Source organism: Mobula birostris, chromosome 8 (assembly GCF_030028105.1).
Source record: "Mobula birostris isolate sMobBir1 chromosome 8, sMobBir1.hap1, whole genome shotgun sequence".
NCBI lineage: Eukaryota > Metazoa > Chordata > Chondrichthyes > Myliobatiformes > Myliobatidae > Mobula > Mobula birostris.
The window spans coordinates 76,005,336-76,029,253 of record NC_092377.1 but is presented as its reverse complement, the minus strand read 5'-3'; the positions used below and the strand labels follow the sequence as shown (position 1 = coordinate 76,029,253).

At 40.6% G+C, this 23,918-nt stretch overlaps 1 protein-coding gene across 1 annotated transcript in view; it reads left to right on the top strand.

Moving 5' to 3' along the window:
- The window catches only part of sptlc3 (serine palmitoyltransferase, long chain base subunit 3), a 124,232-nt gene that overhangs the window by 75,589 nt on the left and 24,725 nt on the right, over nucleotides 1-23,918 (top strand). Inside the window, exons 5-6 of the mRNA XM_072265484.1 lie at nucleotides 10,566-10,690; nucleotides 14,890-14,983. Coding sequence (XP_072121585.1) covers nucleotides 10,566-10,690; nucleotides 14,890-14,983 — 219 coding nt within the window. The remainder of the gene's footprint in view (nucleotides 1-10,565; nucleotides 10,691-14,889; nucleotides 14,984-23,918) is intronic.

Here is a 23,918-nt window from a genome sequence, read left to right as displayed (position 1 = left end):
GATCCTCCAGCCCATCTAGTCTGTTGAACCATTTAAGTTGTCTCGTCCCATTAGCCTGAACCTGGTTTACAGCCCTCTCATCCATGTATCTATTCAAACTTCTTTTAAACGTTGAAATTAAAATCTCATCCACCACTTGCACTGGCAGCTTGTTTCACACTCTCTCCACCCTCTGAGTGAAGAAGCTTGGCCTCATGTTCCCCTTAAATGTTTCACCTTAAGCTATCAGCTCCAGTTGTCATTTTACCCAATCTCAGTGGGAAAAACCTGCTTGGATTTACCCCACCTATACCCCTCATAATGTTATATACCTCTATCAAATCTCCCCTCAGTCTTCTACATTCTAGGGGAAAAAATTTTAATCTGTTCAATCTTCCCTTATAGCTCAGGTCCTCCAGTCCCAGCAACATCCTTGTAAATTTTCGCTGTCCTCTTTCAATCCTATTTACATCTTTCCGATATGTAGGTGACCAAAACTACCCACGGTACTCCAAATTAGGCCTCGCCAACATCTTATGCAATTTCAACGTAACATCCCAACTCCTATACTTCATACTTCGATCTATGAAGGTGAATGTGCCGAAACCTCTCTTTACAGCCCTATCAAGCTGTGATGCCACTTTCAATGAATTATGGACCTGCATTCACAGATCCCTCTGTTCTGCCACGCTCCTCAGTGCCCTACCACTCACTGTGTAAGACCTACTCTGGTTGGTCCCACCATGATGCAGCACCTTACACTTGCCTGTATTAAATTCTGTCTGCCATTTTTCGGCCCATTTTTCCAGCTGATCCATATCCCACTGCAAGCTTTGATAGTCTTCCTCACTGTACACTACACCCACCCACCCCCCCACAATCTTGGTGTCATCCACAGATTTGCTAATCCAGATAACCACAATATTATCCAGATCATTGATATAGGTGATAAACAACAATGGACCCAACACCGATCCCTGCAGCACCCCACTAGAAACAGACCTCCAATCAGAGAGGCAACCATCTACTACCACTCTCTGGCTTCTCCCACAAAGCCAATGTCTAATCCAATTTACTACCTCATCTTGAATGCCAAGCGACCAACCACTCATGCGAGACCTTGTCAGATGCTTTGCTGAAGTCCATGTAGACAACATCCACTGCCTTCCCTTCAACTTTCCTTATATCTTCCTCGAAAAACTCTGCAAGATTGGTTAGACGTGACCATTCATGCACAAAGCCTAATCAGTCCCTGTCTATCTAAATACTGATATATCTGGTCCTTTAGAATACCTTCCAATAACTTTCCCACAACTGATCTCATGCTCACCAGCCTATCGTTTCCTGGTTTATTCTTAAAGCCTTTCTTAAACAGCAGGGCAACATTAGCTATGCTCCAATCTTCTGGTACTTTACTAACTACCTGTCACTAAGGATGATTTAAATATCTTTGCTCGGGCCTCTGCAATTTCTGCAGCTATCTCCTACAGGGTCAGAGAAAACACATGTAAGGCCCTGGGGATTTGTCCACCCTAATTTGCCTCAAAACAGCAAACATCTCCTCCTCTCTAATCTGTGTAGGATCCTTGACCTCACTGCTGCTTTGCCTCACTTCTGTAGGCTTTGTTCCCGTAACCTGAGTAAACACAGATGCAAAAAAAATCAATTTACAATTTTCCTCATCTTTTTTGGCTCCACACATAGATTACCATTCTGATCTTCTAGAGAACCAATTTTGTCCCTTGCAATCCTTTTGCTGTTAACGTATCTGTAAAAGTCTTTGGTATTCTCCTTCACCTTGTCTGCTAAAGCAACCTTATGCCTTCTTTTAGCCCTCCTGATTTCTTTCTTAAGTGTTTTCTTGCATTTCTTATACACCTCAAATACTTCATTTTTTCTTACCTCCTATGCACTTTTTTTCTTAACCAGGGCCTCAATATCTCTTGAAAACCAAGATTCCCTAAACCTGTTAACTTTGCCTTTTATTCTGACAGACACATACAGGCTTTGTGCACTCAACATTTTACCTTTGAAGCCTCCAACTTACTAAGTGCACTTATGCCAGAAAACAGCCTGTTCTAATGCACACTTGCCTGAATTGAACTTCCTCAAAATTAGAATGTCAGCCAAAGGACCAGACTTGCCTTTTTGCATGAAACTAATGGTGGTATGATCACTAGATGCTAAGTGTTCCCCTACACAAACTACTGTCACCTGCCCTGTCACATTCCCAAGTTAGAGATCAAGTATCACATTCTCTGGTTGGGACTTCTACGTACTAATTAAGGAAGCTTCCATGAACACATATGACCAACTTTGTCTCATCTAGTCCCCTTACAGAATGGGAGTACCAGTCAATATGTGGAAAGTTAAAATCACCTACAGTAACAACCTTATGTTTCTTAATATAATTCCATTAACGTGGTTATGTCTTTCTTATTATTCAGTCCCACCCATAAAGCCTCACTAGACGAGTTCTCCAGTCTGTCCTGACTGAGCACTGCCGTGATAGTTTCCCTGGCTAGTAACGCCGCCAGTCCCGCCCCTCCTGCAACAAAGACTCGTTAAAGGCTACAATATCATAATTCCATTTGCTGATCCATGCCCTGAGATGTTGCAGCTTTGCTGGATATTAATAGTCTAGATTTGGATAAAGTTTCAAAATTTGCATACTTTGGGTATGGTTAACAATAAGGAGTATACTTCAAGAGTATGTTGGGCAAGCAGGCAGCGGATGACATTTAATAAAGAAGTGTACATGATATGCACTGGGATAAGGAGCTGGGAAGGCAGTTGTCACAGTTCTAAAGGCTGTGAAGAAACTAGGTATACATATATAAACCTTTACAAATGATGGGACACATTGGAGAGCCATTAGGAAAGAATAAGGGATCTGTTCTTCACAGATAGCTATTGAACTGATCACCACACTTTAGAAATGACTTGCAAGTGCAAACATAGCAAGTTTCTTTCTTTTTAAATCTTTTTATTGAATAAGTATACAAAAAGGTAAGCCATATAGGCACTAATACACTGTTAGAATATAATAAAATTACAGCAGATATTAATACAAAAAAAAATACAAACAATGTAATTTAAACATAACATACCAAGGTAACATAACAGTATACTAATTTTTATATATAGTATACTGTACTATATATAAAAGGAGAAAAGGAAAAAAAAAACCCCAAAAAAAACCCACCGTGCAACTAACTAAAAGCAAAGCAAAGCAATGGGCTAACTTGAAACCAAACAGAGTTAAAAAACTTAAAATCACGTCCTCAATCCCGACCTCCATTAAAAACAGTAAAAAAAAACAAGAAGGGTATATATTACATTAAATGAAAATATTGAATAAAAGATCTCCAAGTCTGTTCAAATTTAAATGAAGAGTCATAAAGATTGCTTCTAATTTTCTCCAAATTCAAGCATAATATCGTCTGAGAAAACCAAAAAAAGGTAGTTGGAGCATTAAGCTCTTTCCAATGTTGTAAAATACATCTTTTCGCCATTAAAGTAAGAAATGCAATCATTCTACGGGCTGAAGGAGAGAGATTACTGGAAATTTTAGTTAGTCCAAAGATAGCAGTAATAGGGTGAGGAGAGATGTCTATATTCAATACCTTGGAAATAATATTAAAAATGTCTCTCCAAAAAGTTTCCAGAGTAGGACAAGACCAAAACATATGAGTTAAAGAGCTATCTGCCCCGGACATCTATCACAAAAAGGATTAATATGAGAATAAAAGCGAGCTAATTTATCTTTGGACATATGTGCTCTATTAACAACTTTAAATTAGCACAGATAGAGGAAGTATTGACTAATTGTAAAATCTGCCCCCAGTCATCCACGGAAATAATAGATCCCAATTCTTGTTCCCAATCTGACCTAATCTTATCAAATGGAGCTTTCCTAAGTTTCATAATAATATTATAAATAATAGCCAATGCACCTTTCTGACATGGATTAAGGTTAATTATAGTATCTAAAATGTATGTAGGAGGAAGCATTGGAAAGGAAGAAAGTATAGTACTTAGGAAATTTCTAACTTGTAGATATCTAAAAAAATGTATTCTTGATAAATTATATTTATTAGATAATTGTTCAAAAGACATAAGGGAACCATCTAAAAATGAATCCAAAAACCGTGAAATACCCTTAGTCTTCCAAATTTGAAAAGCACGATCCGTAAAAGAGGGAGGAAAAAATATGTTACCTAAAATAGGAATCGCTAGCCCAAATTGGTTAAGATCAAAAAATTTTCTGAATTGAAACCAAATACGTAAGGTATATTTAACTATCGGGTTAGACACCTGTTTAAGGCGTTTCAAATCAAAAGGAAGAGAGGAACCTAAAATAGAGCCAAGTGTATAGCCCTGAACAGATTGTAATTCCATTGCTACCCATTTAGGAATGGATAGTATATCCTGGTCAAGTAACCAAAATTTCATATGTCGAATATTAATTGCCCAATAATAAAATCTAAAGTTAGGTAATGCTAAGCCTCCATCTCTCTTAGCTTTCTGTAAATGTATTTTACCCAGTCTCGGGTTTTTATTTTGCCAAATAAATGAAGAAATTTTGGAGTCAACTTTATCAAAAAAAGATTTTGGAACAAAAATCGGTAATGCCTGAAATATATATAAAAATTTTGGCAAAAAAACATCTTAACTGCATTAATATGACCAATCAAAGTGAAATATAAAGGAAACCATTTAGATGAAAGTTGAATAATATGATCAATTAAGGGTAAAAAGTTAATCTTAAATAAATCTTTGTATTTACAAGTAATTTTAATCCCAAGATATGAAAAATAATTATTAATCAATTTAAAAGGAAAGTTATGATATAAGGGAAGTTGTTTATTAATCGGGAAAAGTTCACTCTTACTAAGATTTAATTTATAACCTGAAAAAAGACCAAATTGTGCTAATAACTCTAAAACAGCAGGGATGGATTTTTGGGGATTAGAAATATATAAAAGTAAGTCATCAGCATAGAGTGATATTTTATGGGACTTTAAGCCCCGAGTTATCCCAGTAATATTTGGAGATTCTCGAATGGCAATTGCAAGAGGTTCTAAGGCAATATCAAATAATAAAGGACTAAGAGGACACCCTTGTCGAGTACATCGAAAAAGAGGGAAAAAAGGTGAGCTTAAAGAGTTAGTACGGACCGAGGTCACAGGAGAATGATATAACAATTTAATCCAGGATATAAATTTCGAGCTAAAATTAAACATTTCAAGCACCTTAAATAAATAAGGCCATTCTACTCTATCAAAAGCTTTCTCAGCATCTAAAGAGATAACACACTCAAGAACATTTTGTAAGGGGGTATAAACAATATTTAACAGTGTACGAATGTTATAAAAAGAGTAACGACCTTTAATAAAACCCGTTTGGTCTTCCGAAATAATAAAAGGAAGTACTTTTTCCCAAACGTAGCAAGTTTCATGTGTGAAAATAATTTTCTAGGCTCAGAAGGAAGCTCGAGAAAGGGCAAGGTGAATTTCTCAACAAAGCATGTGCCCAATGAGTTAGGTCATCTACTTGGTATAATAATTCTATAAAGCTTTAGATACACAAGTAACTCTAGATAAATCATAGGAACTCCCAGCACAATATGAGGCCATTCAGGACATTGTGTACATGCTGGCTCTTCTGTCCCACTTTCATACAGAGTTGTGGGCAAAAGGTAAAGTCCCTGATCCATAACCATCTTTGCAGCTCTTTTTTTTTGTAGTACAGTTCCAGACCATGACTACTCACAAATTGGCTCCTCTTGCCTCCTCTCAATCTTTTGTCAATAATATAAGACCTAGAATTCCAGCATTCAGGAAAATAGCTTTTTTTTTCCTATTATTGTTTCAAAAAGGAGTGAATGAAATACTGGTTTATAGACAGTGTGGATAGAATTATTGCGCCCTGAGATGTCATTTTCTTGTATTTACTTTGACTGCAGGCAAGTAGATGAATCACAGGGTTGGATATGGTGATAGATATGTATTTTGATAATAAATTTACTTTGAACTTTGATTTGTGTCCATCTCCCCCGAGTTTAAAATGACTGCTGACTCGCGACACTGTATCCAAGATGTATTTTTGGAATCTCTTGGCAATAGATCACCATCAAAGGAAAATAAAAGAGCATTGTTCTAAACTCTGATAGAACCTCTAATCAAGTGTGCACTTAAAGAAAAAAAATACAGACTACTGGTACTTTAAATTCAATGGATTGACCAATTTCCTGGTAGGATGTTAGCTAGTTCTAAAATACTTTGAGCAATCTGTGGTATTTCTCCAGAGCAGAACAGGATACTGTTGTTATCAATGCAAAGGTTGCAAGAGAGAAGGAAATAGATCATTTTTTTTTTAAATGTAAGGACATTTGATGCTTACAGAGAGGAGGAAAATGAGTGGGGTTAGACTGAATGAACGATATGACAGATCTCTGATATGAATGGCCTGTTTGTTCTTGAACTTGTGATATCAAATGCTGATCAAGTTACTCTTTGTCTCTACTCATTGAAGATATCAACAGTATAAGACAGTAAATTCTGCAGATGCTGGAAATTCAAGCAACACACATCAAAGTTGCTGGAATGACGAAGGGTCCTGGCGAAGGGTCTCGGCCTGAAACGTCGACTGTACCTCTTCCTAGAGATGCTGCCTGGCCTGCTGCGTTCACCAGCAACTTTGATGTGTGTTGCATAGAAATTTTTGTGCCTGGTGATAGCAAATTCCATCCTTACAGTCCTGAACCCAATAATTATTACTAAAACCTGTCCTGCCATGCAACAGCCACGCTGCCTAAGCATGCCTGGACAAGATAGGAAACTTTCCAGCTTACATTGTAGGCAACATTTTAATTGACTTGAATTATGAATTGAAGTAATAAACATAAGTTTATTTTAAAAAATGGTGTGTGACAGGGAAATTTCATGGTGATTTTCATGATCAGTAGCCTAAAATTCATAAGATACACCTAAAGGTATACAGGAAGCAAAATCTTTTTTGTCCAGTGTTATCCCCAGGTAAAAAGGATCTAGTGTTTTCCAGGTGTATATGACAAAAAAACTCTTCTCGGGCTTCCAGCCAGGTGCAGATATTGATTATAACCGACATTTCAATGACAAACTCTGCCCTCTTCATCAGGGATGATGCCTGTGCATGTCTAGTCCAGTCATATTTATACTCCCGTAGTCCGTCCCTCCTGATTGGTTAGTCCTCAACCAGTCAGGCTTCCACTCTCCTGCCTTGTTTACAATCGAATTCCAGTTCTTAATTACAGAGAAATTTTCATCTTTGTTAAAGCACAGTAATTTTGTGCTGTCGAAGTTGTGAAACTGTTGGAGTGCCTGGAGTCCATGAGTCCACACTACGAAAGTTGTCATCGACATACTGAAGAAGCATTTGGGGTGTAAGGGCAATGAACACAGCGCCCTCTCCCCAACAGTCCTCCACGTAGAGATTAGTAATAGCTGGTGACGAGGGCGATCCCATGTTCTCTCGTCCGTTTGTTCATGGTAGCTCCCCTCATAGGGTATGTTCAGAAAGATCAGTGGAGCCCTTATCAAACCTTGACAGCAGAGGGACCAAGCTGTCCTTAATAGGAACTCTCGTGAACAGGAACATCACATCAAAACTGACTATTATCTTCTCTGGGTTCAGCTGGTTGTTGGTGATCATTTTAACAAAGTTGGTCAAATTTGTGATGTGATGCTCACAGCCCCCAGTAAAGGGAAACAGCATGATCATTAAATGCTTCGCGTGGTAGTATGCTAGAGAGTCTATCCCACTGACGATAGGCCTCAGGGGCAAACCCTCCTTGTGTATCTGAGGAAGCCCGTAAAGTCTTGGTGGTACCGGCACCTGAGGCAGAAGTGCCTTGCATATGTCTGCTGGCAGTCCGGATTTCTTTGGTAAAGTGGAGGTCTTCCTTGCAATCGAATCCATGGAACCCTGCTGTAGAACTCCAGGTGGGATCTGGACTTTCCTATGGTATTCCTCCAACGACATCAGGACCGTTGCATTTCCTTTGTCTGCTGGAAAAATCATGATGGCTGGGTTTCACTATAGTGGCTGGAGAGCCAGTTGCTCTCCTGTTGTAATATTCCATTTCAGCATGGCCCTTTTGAGGGCCATGCAGACCTCTATCCTTATCTCCTCTGCGGTATCCGGTGGTAGTTTTTGGATTGCTTGCTCTACTCCACCAATGTAGTCCTGATAAGGTATAGCTCTGTGGACCCTTGGCAAGGACTGAACTAGTCACATCGTTGATACTTTGCCCGGTTTAATTGATGACAATCCTTTCTGGGTCCAGTGGTGGGATGCCTGCACTTTGTTTGGATATTTTGTTGTATTTCCTGACCTGCCTTGTGGTGTTCCTTCGTGAAATCAGTCTGGCCTTATGCCCCCAAATGCTTCTTCAGATACATCGATAACACCTTCATAGAGGGGCCTCATGGACTCCAGGCACTCCAACAGTTCCAAGACCATCTGAACAGTATACATCCAAGCATTCAATTTATGATGGAGATGAAGAAGAATGGTTGCCTCATGTTCCTGGACATTCTAGTATCATGGTAACCAGACAGTAGCCTCGGGCATGGCATCTATTGGAAACTCATAGAGACATATACCTCAACAATAACAACAACCATCACGCCTCACAATGTAGAGTGGTTCTTTGTACTTTGATTAACCGTGTGAAAACTATTTTGGATCCGGAAAGTCTCCCTGAGGAAATAAGATGATTACGCATGACATGGCTACAGAAAGGAAGCTCAAGTCGCAGCTTATGCGGGTCGCAGCTTATGTAACTCAGATGGGCTGGCATTAACAGGATTCCCTGTGAATGCGGAGCAGCATATATCGACCAGAAGGGACACACAGTGGAAACCTACATCAAGGAGCATAGAAGGTGTATCCGTTTGGGTTACCCGGAGAAATCAGCAGTAGCAGAACACTGCATTCACAGTAGCCATAGGAAGAAAGTGGCAGAGTTCGTCATTGAAACATCAATTATAATTGTTACTTATACCTGGCTGGAAGCCCAAGAAGAGTTTATTTGTTATCCACAGGTAGTTTAAATTCTACTTGTATTGGAATCTTGATTGCTGCGATTAGGCCTCCTTCCTGCATAGGTATACCTCTATGCAAGTCTGCTAACCTAGGACAAGTGGGCCAGACTTTGAGTTTAATTTAATTTGGGCACATATTTTAATTCCACGTACCAATGGCCACACACTTTAATTCCACGTCCCATTCCCATTCTGATATGTCTATCCACGGCCTCCTCTACTGTCAAGATGAAGCCACACTCAGGTTGGAGGAACAACACCCTATATTCCCTCTGGGTAGCCTCCAACCTGATGGCATGAACATTGACTTCTCTAACTTCCGTTAATGCCCCACCTCCCTTTCGTACCCCATCCCTTATTTATTTATTTATTTGTTTGTTTATTTTTCCTTTCTTTCTCTCTCTGTCCCTCTCACTATAACTCCTTGCCCATCCTCTGGGCTTCCCTCCCCCTTTCTTTCTCCCTAGGCCAATCAACTTTCCAGCTTTTAGCTCCATCCTTCCCCCTCCTGTCTTCTCCTATCATTTCGGATCTCCCCCTCCCCCTCCCACTTTCAAATCTCTTTCTATCTCTTCTTTCAGTTAGTCCTGACGAAGAGTCTCGGCCGGAAACGTCAACTGTACCTCTTCCTATAGATGCTGCCTGGCCTGCTGCGTTCACCAGCATTTTTTATGTGTGTTGCTTGAATTTCCAGCATCTGCAGATTTCCTTGTGTTCCCAGACTTTTAATCTTGGTTTGTTCCCATTAAACTGTCCCACATCAAAACGCCTGGATCGTATGTGTTGAAATATGGAAAACTGTGTCTCCATGAGCTCTCCATGGAGTCCAGAGTTTGGGCTCAGTCCTATGGAGAGGTCTCAGACCTGCACTGAGGACTTGCTGCCCAGATTGTCCTCCAGTACATCAGATCTTCTGCATTATCTGAGATCTCACTGACTCCAATCAGAATCACAGGGCAACACTGTAGGAGCTAAAGGGGAAGATAATACCATAAAATATAGTTTGGCCATTTGACTAGTTAAGTTCGCTTTGCTTTTCAATCCCGTTTGACTTTTTTTTTTAATATGGCCTAGCTTTTCGAAATGTATTTAGTCTAATGTTCTTACTTTAAGCAATCTTGTGCTTTCAGCTGTTATATTTTACCTTGTGAATGCTTTTGACTTTTTTTAAATAGTTTTCCTATTTACCAACAATATGTCAACACTTACAATCAGAGGGAACCTCCATCATGTCTGCTGTTAGGTTCACTTTGAGAGCTGGGATTGCTACTGTGCACCCTGAAGCTGAGGCAGCCTCGAGAACATGCTGCAGGACTCTGCAAAGAGCAGTAAAGTCAGATGTCCGTGTTCACTCCAGCCAGTCATGGGGGCAGGCTGAGTCCAATGGATGAAGAGAGGGTCTATAATAATGGGCAGAGAGGCACCAGGACAGCAGAATGAGGTCTGTTATGATGTATATATCATTTTTAATTGGTTCCCTGTGGTTTGGTTTTGCAGGTAACCTTGACAAGCATATTCAGCTTGAGGAACTAGTCACACAGTTTTTGGGAGTAGAGGCAGCGATGACCTTCGGGATGGGGTTTGCCACTAATTCGATGAATATTCCAGCCCTGGTTGGCAAGGTGAGTTTTGGTACAAACAATGGATCAAATACCTTTCTGTAAAACTGTAAGTCTAATGTGGAAGTTATATCTATGGGGGCTTTAAGTCCACACAATGAAACAACACCTATGTCAACTCTCCCAAGTAACTGCTGCTTTTTTCATTGACATGTTAGAAAGCAGTTGTTGCACACTATGATGTATTGTCTTTTGCTAACAAACTGACTGCAGAAATGCAAAATCATCCAAAAGATATGAAAGTGACACCTGCTCATTTTATACCATCCGTAGTAACTTAGAGACAGCCCAAAATGCCTTACAGCCAATTTAACCACAGTTGTAGGGAAGTCATTTACAGGAAATGCAGTAGCCAGCTGGCACGCAGCAAGCTTGCACAATTGACTGTACAATAACCAAAATTTTTTATTTTAGTGGTATTGTGGGAAGAATAAACTTTGGCATTGGGTAGCACCCTGTGATCTTTTACACCAATCTGAGAGAGCTATGATAAAGTATCTCACCAAAGAGATAGGAACGGTATCACACTTATGTACAGCACTATCAGCCAAAATTTTAGTTCTCATATCTTTCAAGGTTTCATACCACAACATACTGACTCGAGTTTGAGTTCTTTCAGCTAATCCACAGTTACATTGATCATATATCTGGCACCAATTGGTTTGTGTGCTCTTTATTATTACATACACTCGGTGGCCACTATATTGGATACTTCCTATACTTAATAACATGGCACTGAGTGTATGTTCAAGGTTTTCTACTCCTGTAGCCCATCGACTTCAAAGGGTCAACATTCAAAAGCATTCAGAGGTGCTTTTCTGCACACCACTGTTGTAACGTATGGTTATTTGAGTTACTGTCACCTTCCTGTCAGTTTGAACCAGTTTGGCCATTCTCCTCTGACCTCTCTCATTAGCAAGGTGTTTCTGCCCACAGAACTGCTGCTTACTGGATGTTTTTTTTTGCTTTTTGCACCATTTTCTGTAAGCTCTAGAGATTGTTGTGCTTGAAAATCTCAGGAGATCAGCATTTTCTGAGATACTCAAACCACCATGTGTGGCACCAACTATCATTCCACAATCAAAGTCACTCAGATCACATTTCATCCTCATTTTGAAGTGTGATCTGAATGACAGTTCTTGTCCATATTTGCCTGCTTTTATGTATTGAGTTGCTGCATGATTGGCTGATTAGATATTTGCATTAATGAGCAGATGTACCCAATGAAGTGGCCACTAAGTGTGTATAATGCATATATTATGTATATTATTCCTTTTCTGTATTAACATGGATTATTTGCACTGGCAGTGAAGGGCAGGAATTTAAAGATACTGCATCTGCCAGAAAACTGCTTCACTAGTCAGCTGCAGGATGGGGCAAATCCGTTTGTGCAGATGAAACACTAGATCACATACATTATTGGAGATATGAGAGATATTCACTTCCAACCTACAGCAAGTAGAGAAACAATGTAAAATCATAGCAACCTACAGCAAGTAGAGAAACAATGTAAAATCATAGCAATGTTTCTGTAATAGGAGCTCCCTGATGGACGGTTGTACATTTTGGAAGAAGAAATAATCGGGCAGGTTATTATTTAGATGGGGAGAAAATTCAAAAATCGGAAGTGCAAAGGGACTTGGGGGTCCTCGTGCAGGATACCCTAAAGGTTAACCACCAAGTTGGATCGGCGGTAAGGAAAGCGAATGCTATGTTGGCATTCATTTCAAGAGGAATAGTGTATAAGAGTAAGGAGGTGTTGATGAGGCTCTATGGGGCATTAGTGAGACCTCATTTGGAATACTGTGTGCAGTTTTGGGCTGATATACTGATGTTGGAGAGAGTTCAGAGAAGATTTACGAGGATGATTCCTGGAATGCAGGGGCTAACATATGAGGAGCGTTTGTCGGCTCTTGGACTGTATTCATTAGAGTATAGAAGAATGAGAGGGGATCTCATAGAAACATTTCGAATGTTGAAAGGGTTGGACAGAGTAGATGTGGAAAGGTTGTTTCCCTTGGTGGGTGAGTCCAGGACAAGAGCCATAGTCTTAGGATTAGAGGGTACCCAGTTAAAACAGAGATGAAGAGAAATTTTTTTAGCCAGAGGGTCATGGATTTGTGGAATTCGTTGCCACATACAGCTGTGGAGGCCCGATCATTGAGGGTGTTTAAGGAGGAGATTGACAGGTATCTAATTAGTCAGGGTATCAAGGGATATGGGGAAAGAGCCGGAAATTGGAACTAGATGGGTGAATAGTTTAGCTCATGGGGGAGCTGCGGAGCAGACTCGATGGGCCGAATGGCCTACTTCTGCTCCTTTGTCTTGTGATCTTGTGACAGTGGGAAAACTAATCCAACAGATTCAGATTATTTTCTATATGGTTTCAGTTTTGCAAATGACTGAAGTTATTGAACTCAAAATTTCATCAAACTTTGTGGCGCATGACCATTGAACCCATTTTAATCCTCTAGCTTTGCCTGGTGGATATTGTGGATTTTCAGAAGGCCACTGACAAGGTATCGCAGATGAGGCTGCTTAACAAGATAAGAACCCATTGTATTACAGGAAAGATACTAGCATGGATAGAAGATTGGCATACTGGCAGGAGGCAAAGAGTGTGAATAGATACTAATTGGCTGCCACTAGTGGTGTTCCACAGCATTCGGTGTTGGGACCGTTTCTTTTTCATAAGACATAGGAGCAGAATAGGCCATCTGGCCGATCGAGTCTGCTCTGCCATTCAATCATGGTTGATCCTTTTTTTCTCCTCCTCAACCCCAGTTCCCGGCCTTCTCCCCATAACCTTTGATGCCATGTCTAATCAAGAACCCGTCAATCTCTGCCTTAAATACACACAATGATCTGGCCTCCACAGCTGCATGTAGCAACAAATTCCACAAATTCACCACCCTTTGGCTAAAGAAATTTCTCCGCATCGGTTTTGAAAGGGTGCCCCTCTATTCTGAGGCTGTGCCCTCTTGACCTCGACTCTCCCACCATGGGAAGCATCCTTTCCACATCTACTTTGTCTAGGCCTTTCAACATTCGAAAGGTTTCAATGAGATCCCCCCTCATCCTTCTGAATTCCAGTGAGTACAGACCCAGAGCCGTCAAATATTGATCATATGATAAACCTTTCATCCCCGGAGTCATCCTTGTGAACCTTCTCTGGACCCTCTCCAATGCCAGCACATCTTTTCTAAGATGAGGGGCCCAAAACTGTTCACAGTACTCATGGTGAAGCTTCACCAGTGCCTTATAAAGCCTCAGCATCAAATCCCTGCTCTTGTATTCTAGACCTCTTGAAATGAATGCTAACATGGCATTTGCCTTCCTCACCACTGACTCAACCTGCAAGTTAACTTTAGGACTCCCAAGTCCTTTACATCTCAGATTCCTGGATTTTCTCCCTGTTTAGAAAATAGTCCGCACATTTATTTCTACTACCGAAGTGCATGAGCATGCATTTTCCAACATTGTATTTCTGGTTATATGTCAATGATTTAGATGACAGAATTGATGGCTTTGTCGCAAAGTGAATCTGCACTTCAGTCAGCTCAGATTGCTGGAGTAAAAATTGTCTTCTGATGCCCTGGAACAGAATGATTAATTATGACATAGAGTCAGCACAAGCAGAGTGGGATGAATAGCCTTGCTGTGTACTACAATTCAGTGGAACGGTTACAGGCCATATCATATCTGCCTCAAGGGATATCACTAAGCATGCCTTAATTCATTTGTTCTGCGACTGACCATTATCTTTGTCTCATTGTGTGCTTGCAAGGATTTATCAAATATAAGGACAGAGAAAGGAGACTTACATTCTTTCCGCCTGATACACATTAGAATTGGCACTCAAAGGCAGCATATTGGCTCTCATATCAGCTGCATTAAATCCCAAAAGATCAAAGTTTACAAAATTTCACAGATTACATGCAGAGAAACCCAAGGGGATTAAGTTTGTTTAGCTTCAAAGATCAACTCTGTTTCGAATTTGTCGTTCAGAAGTATTCAAAGGATTAATATACATTACTAATTCTGCAAAAGCATGAATAATAAGAAAAGTTCCAGGGAGTGGATCTCTTTCAAATTCTAAATTGATGCTTTTTTAAAAATTTGTTCTTGGCATGGTTTAGTAGGGTGGTGTGTTAAGTGTAATTTCCTCATATTTTCACATTCTTAATATCTTTCTTATACAGGGTTGCCTTATTCTAAGCGATGAGCTAAACCATACTTCTTTGATTCTTGGCGCTCGTTTGTCAGGGTCCACTATCCGAGTATTCAAACACAACAGTGAGTAATTTTGCTGCTTCAGTCTCTTGTATCTTAAAGTCATAACGTCATTAAGCACACTCCTCCGAGTCAGAATTGATGAGCTAATTACATTTGATTTTTTAGAGCTTTAGTTACTTTGAGTATTATGTGTGAGAAGAAATCACACTTAAGGGATTTAGTTACTTTTCGACTATTGTTGTATAGATCAAGCAACTTATAAATATTGTTCGTCTACCTGTTACCATTTGCATAACATAACACTACATTGAAAAACCCAGTAAATTACTTCCCTTAGAACTCTGTGTTGTGGTTACTTTGCCTTCTACTGCTTAAAAGTTGCGTCCAGTTTTATCAAAACTTGTAACTTGAGTATACCTGTCTTATTTCTTCTCTGCCTTAAGGCTCTCCATATAACTTTGTCTTCGTCCACTGTACCATTCCTGTACACCTCCTCTTCTCCTGTCAATCCCCTCTGTCCAATCCTGCCCAACTGAGTCCATGGCATTCTGTTTATTGTGTGAGATGCTCAGAACAAAATGTAATATTCTAACTTTGAATACATTCTTTGATTCTCTGTGTAGTTTTCTTTTTGTGTTTTCTGTTCCTGACAAACAGAACTGCTTTGCTGTAACAGCAGTTTTAACTCAGTGAGTTCTCATAATGCATTGTTGCCTTACCCGTATGCTTCCCTAAGGCTAGACAGGTTTAGGAAACCCAAAAACTAAATGCCAGTCCTCTTTGCTGGTTGCACACACAACCTGGTGACTGAGCCAAGTGATGAAACCACAGGCTTTAAGCGTCCTAGAGAAACCTAGGCAGTCTTTAACCGCAGGGACAGGTCAGGGCAGGTGCAGTTACTTGCTTCACCAAGAACGTAACTCACACAGCCTGAATTGTCACCCAATTCAGACAACTGTCTATGTCACGAGTTGCTGCCCATGAGATTTCTGATGACGTAACAGCTTTTCACACTGTTTGACCCCTGAATGGATTTATGGTGATCATCATCAGAGGCTCAGAGGTGGAGTGGGTTAGCAATCTTAAATTCCTTGGTGTCCTGGGCCCAGCACATAAGTGCAATTACGAAGCACGGCTGCGCCTCTTCTTCCTTAAGAATTTGCGGAGATTCAGCATGACATCTAAAACTATGACAAACTTCTATAGATGTGTTGTGGAACGGATATTGACTGGATATGTCACAGCCTGTTATGGAAATACCAAAGCTCTTGAACAGAAAATCCTACAAAAAGTACTGGATACAACCCAGTCCATCATGGGTAAAGCCCTCACAACCATTGAGCACATCTACATGAAACACTGACAAAGAAAAGCAGAATCCACCAGGGATCTCCACCACCAAGGATATGCTGTCTTCTTGCTGCATCAAGAAAAAGGTACAGGTGCTTCAGGACTCGCGCCACCAGCTTCAGAAACAGTTACTACCCCAGAACCGAAGAGGATAACTTCACTCAATTTCACTTGCCCCATCACTGAAATGTTCCCACATCCATTGGATTCACTTTCAAGGACTCTTCATCTCATTTTCTTGATAGTTAGCATTTATTTATTTATTATTATTTCTTCTTTTTGCACTTGCAGAGTTTGTTGTCTTCTGCAGTCTGGTTGACCACTCTATTTAGGCAGTCTTTCATTGATTCTGTTAAAGTTATTATTCCATAGATTTATTGAGTGGTGGGATGATGAGATCTCCATCAGTCAGGGTCGAAAATGGATGTTGTATCCTAGCTGTCGAGATATGCAAGACTGGGCAAGCTTGTATGGAGAGCAAGCTGTTCCCTATGTAGCAAGCTCCCTCCCTCCACACATCTGATAAACTGAAAGGAACGGTAGAGACCTATACAGTTTGGCACCAGCAGCATTGCAGGAGTTGCCAACCAATGTTGCCAAGAACTTCCGGTTAAAGTGGCGCTACCGCACATGCACAACAGTTTCTGGTAATCAAAAAGATAAGAAATCCGACTGAAACATCACTAAAAATACCTTTTCTGTGGTAAATTGTGTTAAATTATTGCCGCAAAGAGTCAAGGGTCGAGCAAGGGCGAGGTGAGATCGGGGGTGAGCCAAGATGGTGTGTTTCAATTGGAGTCCTGAGTACAGCTGGCTTGGGAGCAAGGTTGAATCACTCTGTGCGCTGAAAGGAGATGCCGGGACCCAGGCAGAGAAGATCCAGTGCTCATTCAACTGACCCAGGAGTTGGAGTGCTCTGGGTGCCAAGTTGATCTGAAGAGCTTGAGAGCAGCTTCAGGCTGGGCAGCAAAATCTAGGCCCAGAGCAAGTCACTAAACGGCATGGTCTAGGCCTAGGGCCTTTCACAGCAGTGGTGCCTTGGTCTTAGTGCAAGGAGCCTCTTGCCACAGCTATACCCGGGTCCTAGTGTGAGATACGATACACTGTTTAGGCAATTTAAGCTCTGGCTCAGATTGGAGGCAAGAGCTGATTTCACTCACTCTCCGTGATCTTCATTTCTCTCTCCAGGGCACTGGAGCCTTTCACTGGTCTGTTGTTTGGTCAATTTAAACTTGGGCCAGATAGACTGAAAAGACAGGGTGTTGGTCAGGACGAGAGCTGATTTTGCTCGTTCCCTGCGATGGTCATCTCCATGCTGCTGAGGCTATGAAGACTGCCCTAGCTGCTGTACTCGGTGCCCGCTAATATGATAAGTGAGGCTCTGGGCCTACTCCGGGTTGCTACAGGGTTCAGATCTGAGGACTCAATCATGGTTCGGAATGCTGTTGTTGTTCGCTTCAATTATCTACGTTTTTTTTCTTTATCTTGCACATTGAGTGTTGGTCTTTTACTTTTATTTGTATTGCTTTTTCTCTTTAATTGGGTTATTTTGGTTTCTTGCTTTCTGGCTACCTGTGAGCAATCAAATCTCAAGCTTGTATAATTTATACATTCTTTGATAATAAATTAATTTTGAATCTTGAATCAACATTGAACTCAATGTAGGACTGACTTAGGGACTCCAGCTCCAGATTTTTCCCTCAGGGTTTATTCCCAAAGCCTTCCCCATGAGTGGGTATAGCTGCAAAGAGTTTTCCTTCTGCTAGCTCAGCACCTAAGCGCAGCTGATGGACTCATCTGCCTGAAGATTTATTGAGTATGCCCACAAGAAAATGAATTTTAGGGTTGTATATGGTGACATATACTGTATGTACTTAGATAATAAATTTACTTTCAAAGTTTTGTGAACTGCATGCCAATGGCTGCTTCCTTAGTTAAATAAATATCCAACAAATTTCAGTGGGCAGAGATCAGCTAATTGGAAGTTAAGCCATGGTGATCCAATGTTGTGCTGAATCAACTATATTAGTAATTAAATGTCCAACTAAACTAACCCCTTCAACTTACACAATGTCCATATAACATACAGCACTGCAGCACATTACAGGCCCTTTAGGTCACGATGTTTGTGCTGAGCCTTTCATCTACTGCACGATCATCCCACATAGCCCTCCATTTTTCTTTCAACGTGTATCTATCTAAGAGTCTTTTAAATGTCCCTGATTTTTCTGCCATTTCCACCACCCCAGCAGTATGTTCTGTACCATCTAAACCTTTTGCACTGAGGAGGTGCCAATCAATATTATGAAAGTTATGCAATCTGGGAGGTTTTGTTTGCTTCCATTGTCATTAACAGAGCTTATATAAACTTTCACAATGTGTGCAGTTTAAAATGACCTGGTGTGTCCACAGCTCCACATTAACCAATTGTGAACACATTGCTCAAAGATTTTATTTAATTATATCTCCACAAACTGACTCCTCACGTCTCTGGCTTGTTTTCAGCAGAATAGATTGTTTTCAAAACAATTGTTTTTTTTCTCTTATTTGTCAAGCCTGGAAATAGATTTGTAACAGATGTTGGTCATTATATCCTGAGTCACTTCATCTTAACTTACAGATAAAACTTATGAACAGAATATTGTTAATATACAGTATGTCACCACTTTACAATTTATTTCCTCAAAATATAAACAAAAAATGCTGGAAATATTCAATAAATCAAACAAAATCTGTGGACTAAGAAACACAGTTAAAATTTCATAGCAATGATACTTCCTCAGAACTTTCCAATATCGTCAAACCCAGTTTGTTGCTTCTTTCATGCCTTACTCTTGCCCAAGTGCACATCCAGAAGAAACCTATTTCTATTGTATGTTGGAGCTTGAAAATTTAAAAATCAGCCTTTTTGTTTATTTCCATATTCCATTGAGGAAACTTGAACTGTGCCTTTTCCAAACTTATGGAGTTGTTTGGGACAAAGCCAACTGTTCTGTGCCAGCCTATGTTCCATGTCTGTTTCAGGAAATGGGCAGCTAAGCAGAGATCTGGGTTAAACACAAAGCTTGCCAATCACACTCTCAGTTCTGAAAGGGGCTGTATCGCAGTTCTGGGAACTGGAATCTCCACGCTAGCACTCCAGACTGTGCAATGTTTTTGGTGCACTTGACCTAATGAGTGACAAAAGGCAAACCTGAGGATCTGATTCTGTCAGAATCTCAGACACTCGAGGAGAGGCGGAGGAAAGTTGTTCAAACTTAAGAACAAGTTCTTAAGTTACATGATAGGCAACCTAACAAATGTCACATCTTTTTTAAAAAAGGAAACAGAACAGGAGGTTGCTGCTACATTCCTTCATTACTCGAGACAAAGAGAAGATTAGTTTCATACTGGCAATACATGTAGATCTGGCACTTAGACAGTTTTGAAGGTTATGTGCAGTTATCTTTTGACAACTAAAATAAAGTTCAAATTCCCAAATCTATTTTGCAATGCAGTTAGATGTTCACTTTCCTAGAACCAATCAATTAAACTAAACTGTTGTTTGTTTAACCCTGTGGATGTTCTCATTTTCTGATTCCTTAATAATAAAGCAAATTGAGGAAAGAAGTGTTGGCTGAATAGTTTTTTGATGAAGATGTTTTCATACAGTACTGGATTTATCATTGCTTGTGAGAGCTGGTCGTGTAACCTTCCATGCTCAGTAAGGGATTTGCTCGCTGGAGGGCTGCCAGGATCTGTCAGGAGTTGGATCAGGGTTGGCAAGTTGCAACCATTATACTTGTACTAGAAATGGCTGAGCAGTGGGTTGAAATGTCCTCACCCATACGTAACTCTGAAACATTCCTAAGTAGTTACTGTAGATACAGTGTCGTGAACTCTGTTTAGGAGCAGCAGTAAGTTACTCAGGTGTGATAATAGGGTCCAGTAACTCTGCCATCAATCAAGAACAACAATAACTGGAATTGATAGCGTGCTGTGGAATGTTCCAAGTCATTTCACAGGTGTGCTATGGAGCAAAAATTGCTGTTACGCCACAGACAAAGATACTGGTTCAGGTGGCTGAAGAAAATAATTTATGAAGGAGAGGCAACAATACTTTAAAAATATTGCTGCCTTGTGCAGATTGAATAGCCAGCAGTTTAGTGTGAACAGGATTGATGCAGCAGGTGGTGGGTCGAATAAGGTAAAGTAATATAGTGTGAGTGAGAGAGAGCAGAAACAGGCTCTTCAGCCCATTCCTGACCATCAGCTATCCATTCACACTAATCCTACATTAATTGATTTTTTTATTGATGAGCCTGGGGAGGGCAGGAGGGAAGGGAGCTGAAAAATTAGAGAAAGATGTAGGATGGATCCCTGGACTATTGGTATCCAATGGGTATTCCTGCTAGTATCTTGGCTAAGGATAACTGACTTGGCACAGAAATGGGATTGAACCAGGAACTTCCCTGGTGTGTGCTTACAAGGGCCACTTCAGCTAACATGCTGGTTCATGTTAAGTGTTGAACCTAGTAACCAATGAAGCATTTCTAATCACTTTAGAGAAGAGAAGGTATGCAACTGACATTTGCAATTTTAGAATGAGTTGGACAGAATAAATCTTTAGGGAGTGTTTTTGCCTTCAGAAGAATCTGAAACCAGCAGTCAAAATTACAAGATAACAAAGAATAGCCCCAAAAATGAAACAGGTATTTAAATAGGAACTGTCCACATTATAGAACTTTTATCTGCAGGAAGTAGTGTGAAACACAGAGTGTAGATGCTTTTGTAAAGAAGTGAGGTGAGTGTGCAAAGGAAAATGGAACTTAATGCTGAAAAGCTGATGTGAATAAGATGGAACGGGAGAATCAGGTGGAAAATTAGCATAGCAGACTACAGAATGAACAGAACAGAATACAGTCAAACTCCAATGATCACAACTATTCTGAAGTCCAAATGGTTTGGCATCTAGCTCACTGGGGCCCAGATTCCCACTCTCTTTTCCATTTACTGGGGTCCAGGTTTCTGCACTCTCTCTGAACTTACCTACTTCACTGGAACGCTGATTATAATGCTGCATAATAAATATTAAAACATGAGAATTAAATGTGTATTGGGGTATCAACTAACTGCCCAGCACCGAGTTCTCTGGATTATCAGGGGATTATTTTGTAATTAGGCCATTTCACTTGCTTGAACTACATATCAGATGTAATGTCCAGAAGACACAGGAGCAGAATTAGGCCACTCAGCTCATTGACTCTGCTCATGATTGATTTATTGCCCCCCTTAACCCCATTCTCCTGCCTTCTCCCCAGAACCTTTGATGTCCTGACCAAGAACCTATCAGCCTCTGCTTCAAAGACATTCAGTGACTTGGCTTTTACAGCGGTCCACAGCAATGAATTCCACAGATTCACCACCCTCTGGCTAAAGAAATCTCTTCTTATCTCCATTCTAAATGTACATCTTTCCGTTCTGAGGCTGTGCCTTCTGGTCCTAGACTCGCCCACTATAGAAAACATACTCTCCAAATCCACTCTGTCTAGAATCTGATATGCTTCAATGAGATCCCCTCGTGTTTTTCTGAACTCCAGTGAGTAAAGGCCAAAGCCATCAAATGCTCCACATACATTAACCCTTTCATTACCAGAATCAATCTCTCAAATCTCTGGATGCTGTCTAATGCCAGCACATCTTTTCTTAGATGAGGGGCCCAAAACTGCTCACAATACCCCAAAGGTAATCTAATGCTTTAAACTTCTGGTTAAAAATGGCGCAAGTGAACCTCTGCAACTTCTCACTAGTGGCTAATGAAACAAAAAAAGCAACTAACAACAGGAATCCTGCAGATGCTGGAAATTCAAGCAACACACATCAAAGTTGCTGGTGAACGCAGCAGGCCAGGCAGCATCTCTAGGAAGAGGTACAGTCGACGTTTCAGGCCAAGACCCTTCGTCAGGACGGAGCAAAAAGCAACTAAATGCTTTATGAACCACACTTTTTCTGGCAAACGATCATTGCAAGTATTAGTTTGTAGCTGCCCTTTGGACTTAGAGGCAATTCGATGTTGCAGAACCAGGGCAAGGCAAAGCGGCAGGCCTGTTGCCAAGAGCATGGAAGAGCATGAGAGACCAGGCGCAGGCCGAACAGAAGCCACCGGGTACAGGCCCCAGATGTGACTAAGCACAATGTGTGAATGGAGATTTTCAGGCTTCGAAGCAGCAAAGTCCAGTGTGTCCAAGCGGCAGAACCTTTTCTTCAGATGGAGATTTAAGCACTGGGCCAGGTTGAAAAGATCAGGGTGTCAAGGCCCGAGGCAAGGCATAGGCTGATTCAGGTCGCTGCTTGAATCGGTGTCAGAAAGGTCTGGGTGTCGAGGCCAGAGGCGAGCTATGGGCCAATTAAGATCGCTGCTCCACAATGTTTACTTGGCTCTGCACTGAACTACAGGACTCTTATGGACTTCAGTTCAGAAACGCTACTTGCTTGCTGTTTCAGTTTGCATGATTTTTTTTCACTGCAGATTGAGTGCTTCACGGTCTTGTTTATGGGTTATTTTATTCTCTGTACATTGGGTTTTAGACAGTCTTTATTCATATTTATGGGGGTTGTTTTTAGGTTTCTTTGTTTTGTGGCTGCCGTTAGGAGACGAATCTCAAGGTTGTATAATGTACTTTGAACTTATAAAGTGTCAGCATCACATCTTTGTTCTTATATTCTAGTCCTCAAAGTGAATGCTAACATTGCATTTGCTTTCCAACATGCACAAGGACTCCCAGGTCCTCTGCACCCCTGATTTTTGAATTTTTTCCCCGTTTTGAAAATGGTCTACACCTTTATTCCTTCTGTCACTGCAAGAAACCATGCGTTTATGGCCTACTTTATCAGGCACCTTCATTTACCCTGAAACTTCACGCTTAATAATAGACTCCAATGTCTTCCCACCGAAGTCAGGCTAACTGGCCTATAATTTCCTTTAGTCTCCCTCCCTCCCATCTTAAAGAGTGGAGTGGTATTTGCAATTTTCCAGTCCTTTGGAACCATTCCGGAATTTAGTAGTTCTTGCCTTCACAATTTCTTCAGCTACTTTTTTCAGAAGCATGGGGTGTAGTTCATCTGGTCCAGGTGACCTACCTCCCTTCAGGCCTTTCAGCTTCACGAGCATCTTCGCTTAGTAGTAGCAACTACACTCACTTCTGTCGCCTGACACACTGGAATTTCTAGCTTACTACCAGTGTCTTCACAGTGAAGACTGGCACACTACTTCTTAAGTTTGCCTGCCATTTCTTTGTCCCCCATGACTAACTCTCCGACGCCATTTACCAGTGGTCTAATATTCACTCTCATCTCTCTTTTACTCTTTATACTGTACATCTGAAAAAAACATTTGGTATTCTCTTTGATAGTTTTGGCTAGCTTACCTTCATATTTTATCTTTACTCTCATGTTTTTGTTTCAGTTGCCTCCTGTTGGTTTTTAAAAGCTTCCCAATCCTCTAACTTCCCACTAATTTTTGCTATATTATATGCCCTCATTTTTGCTTTTATGCTGTCTTTGACTTCCCTTGTCACCCAAAGTTGCGTCATCCTCCCTTTATTGTCATTTTTAATATATTTTAAAACATTTTATTTATCTCAAAAGCTGTTCTTTAAATTACATG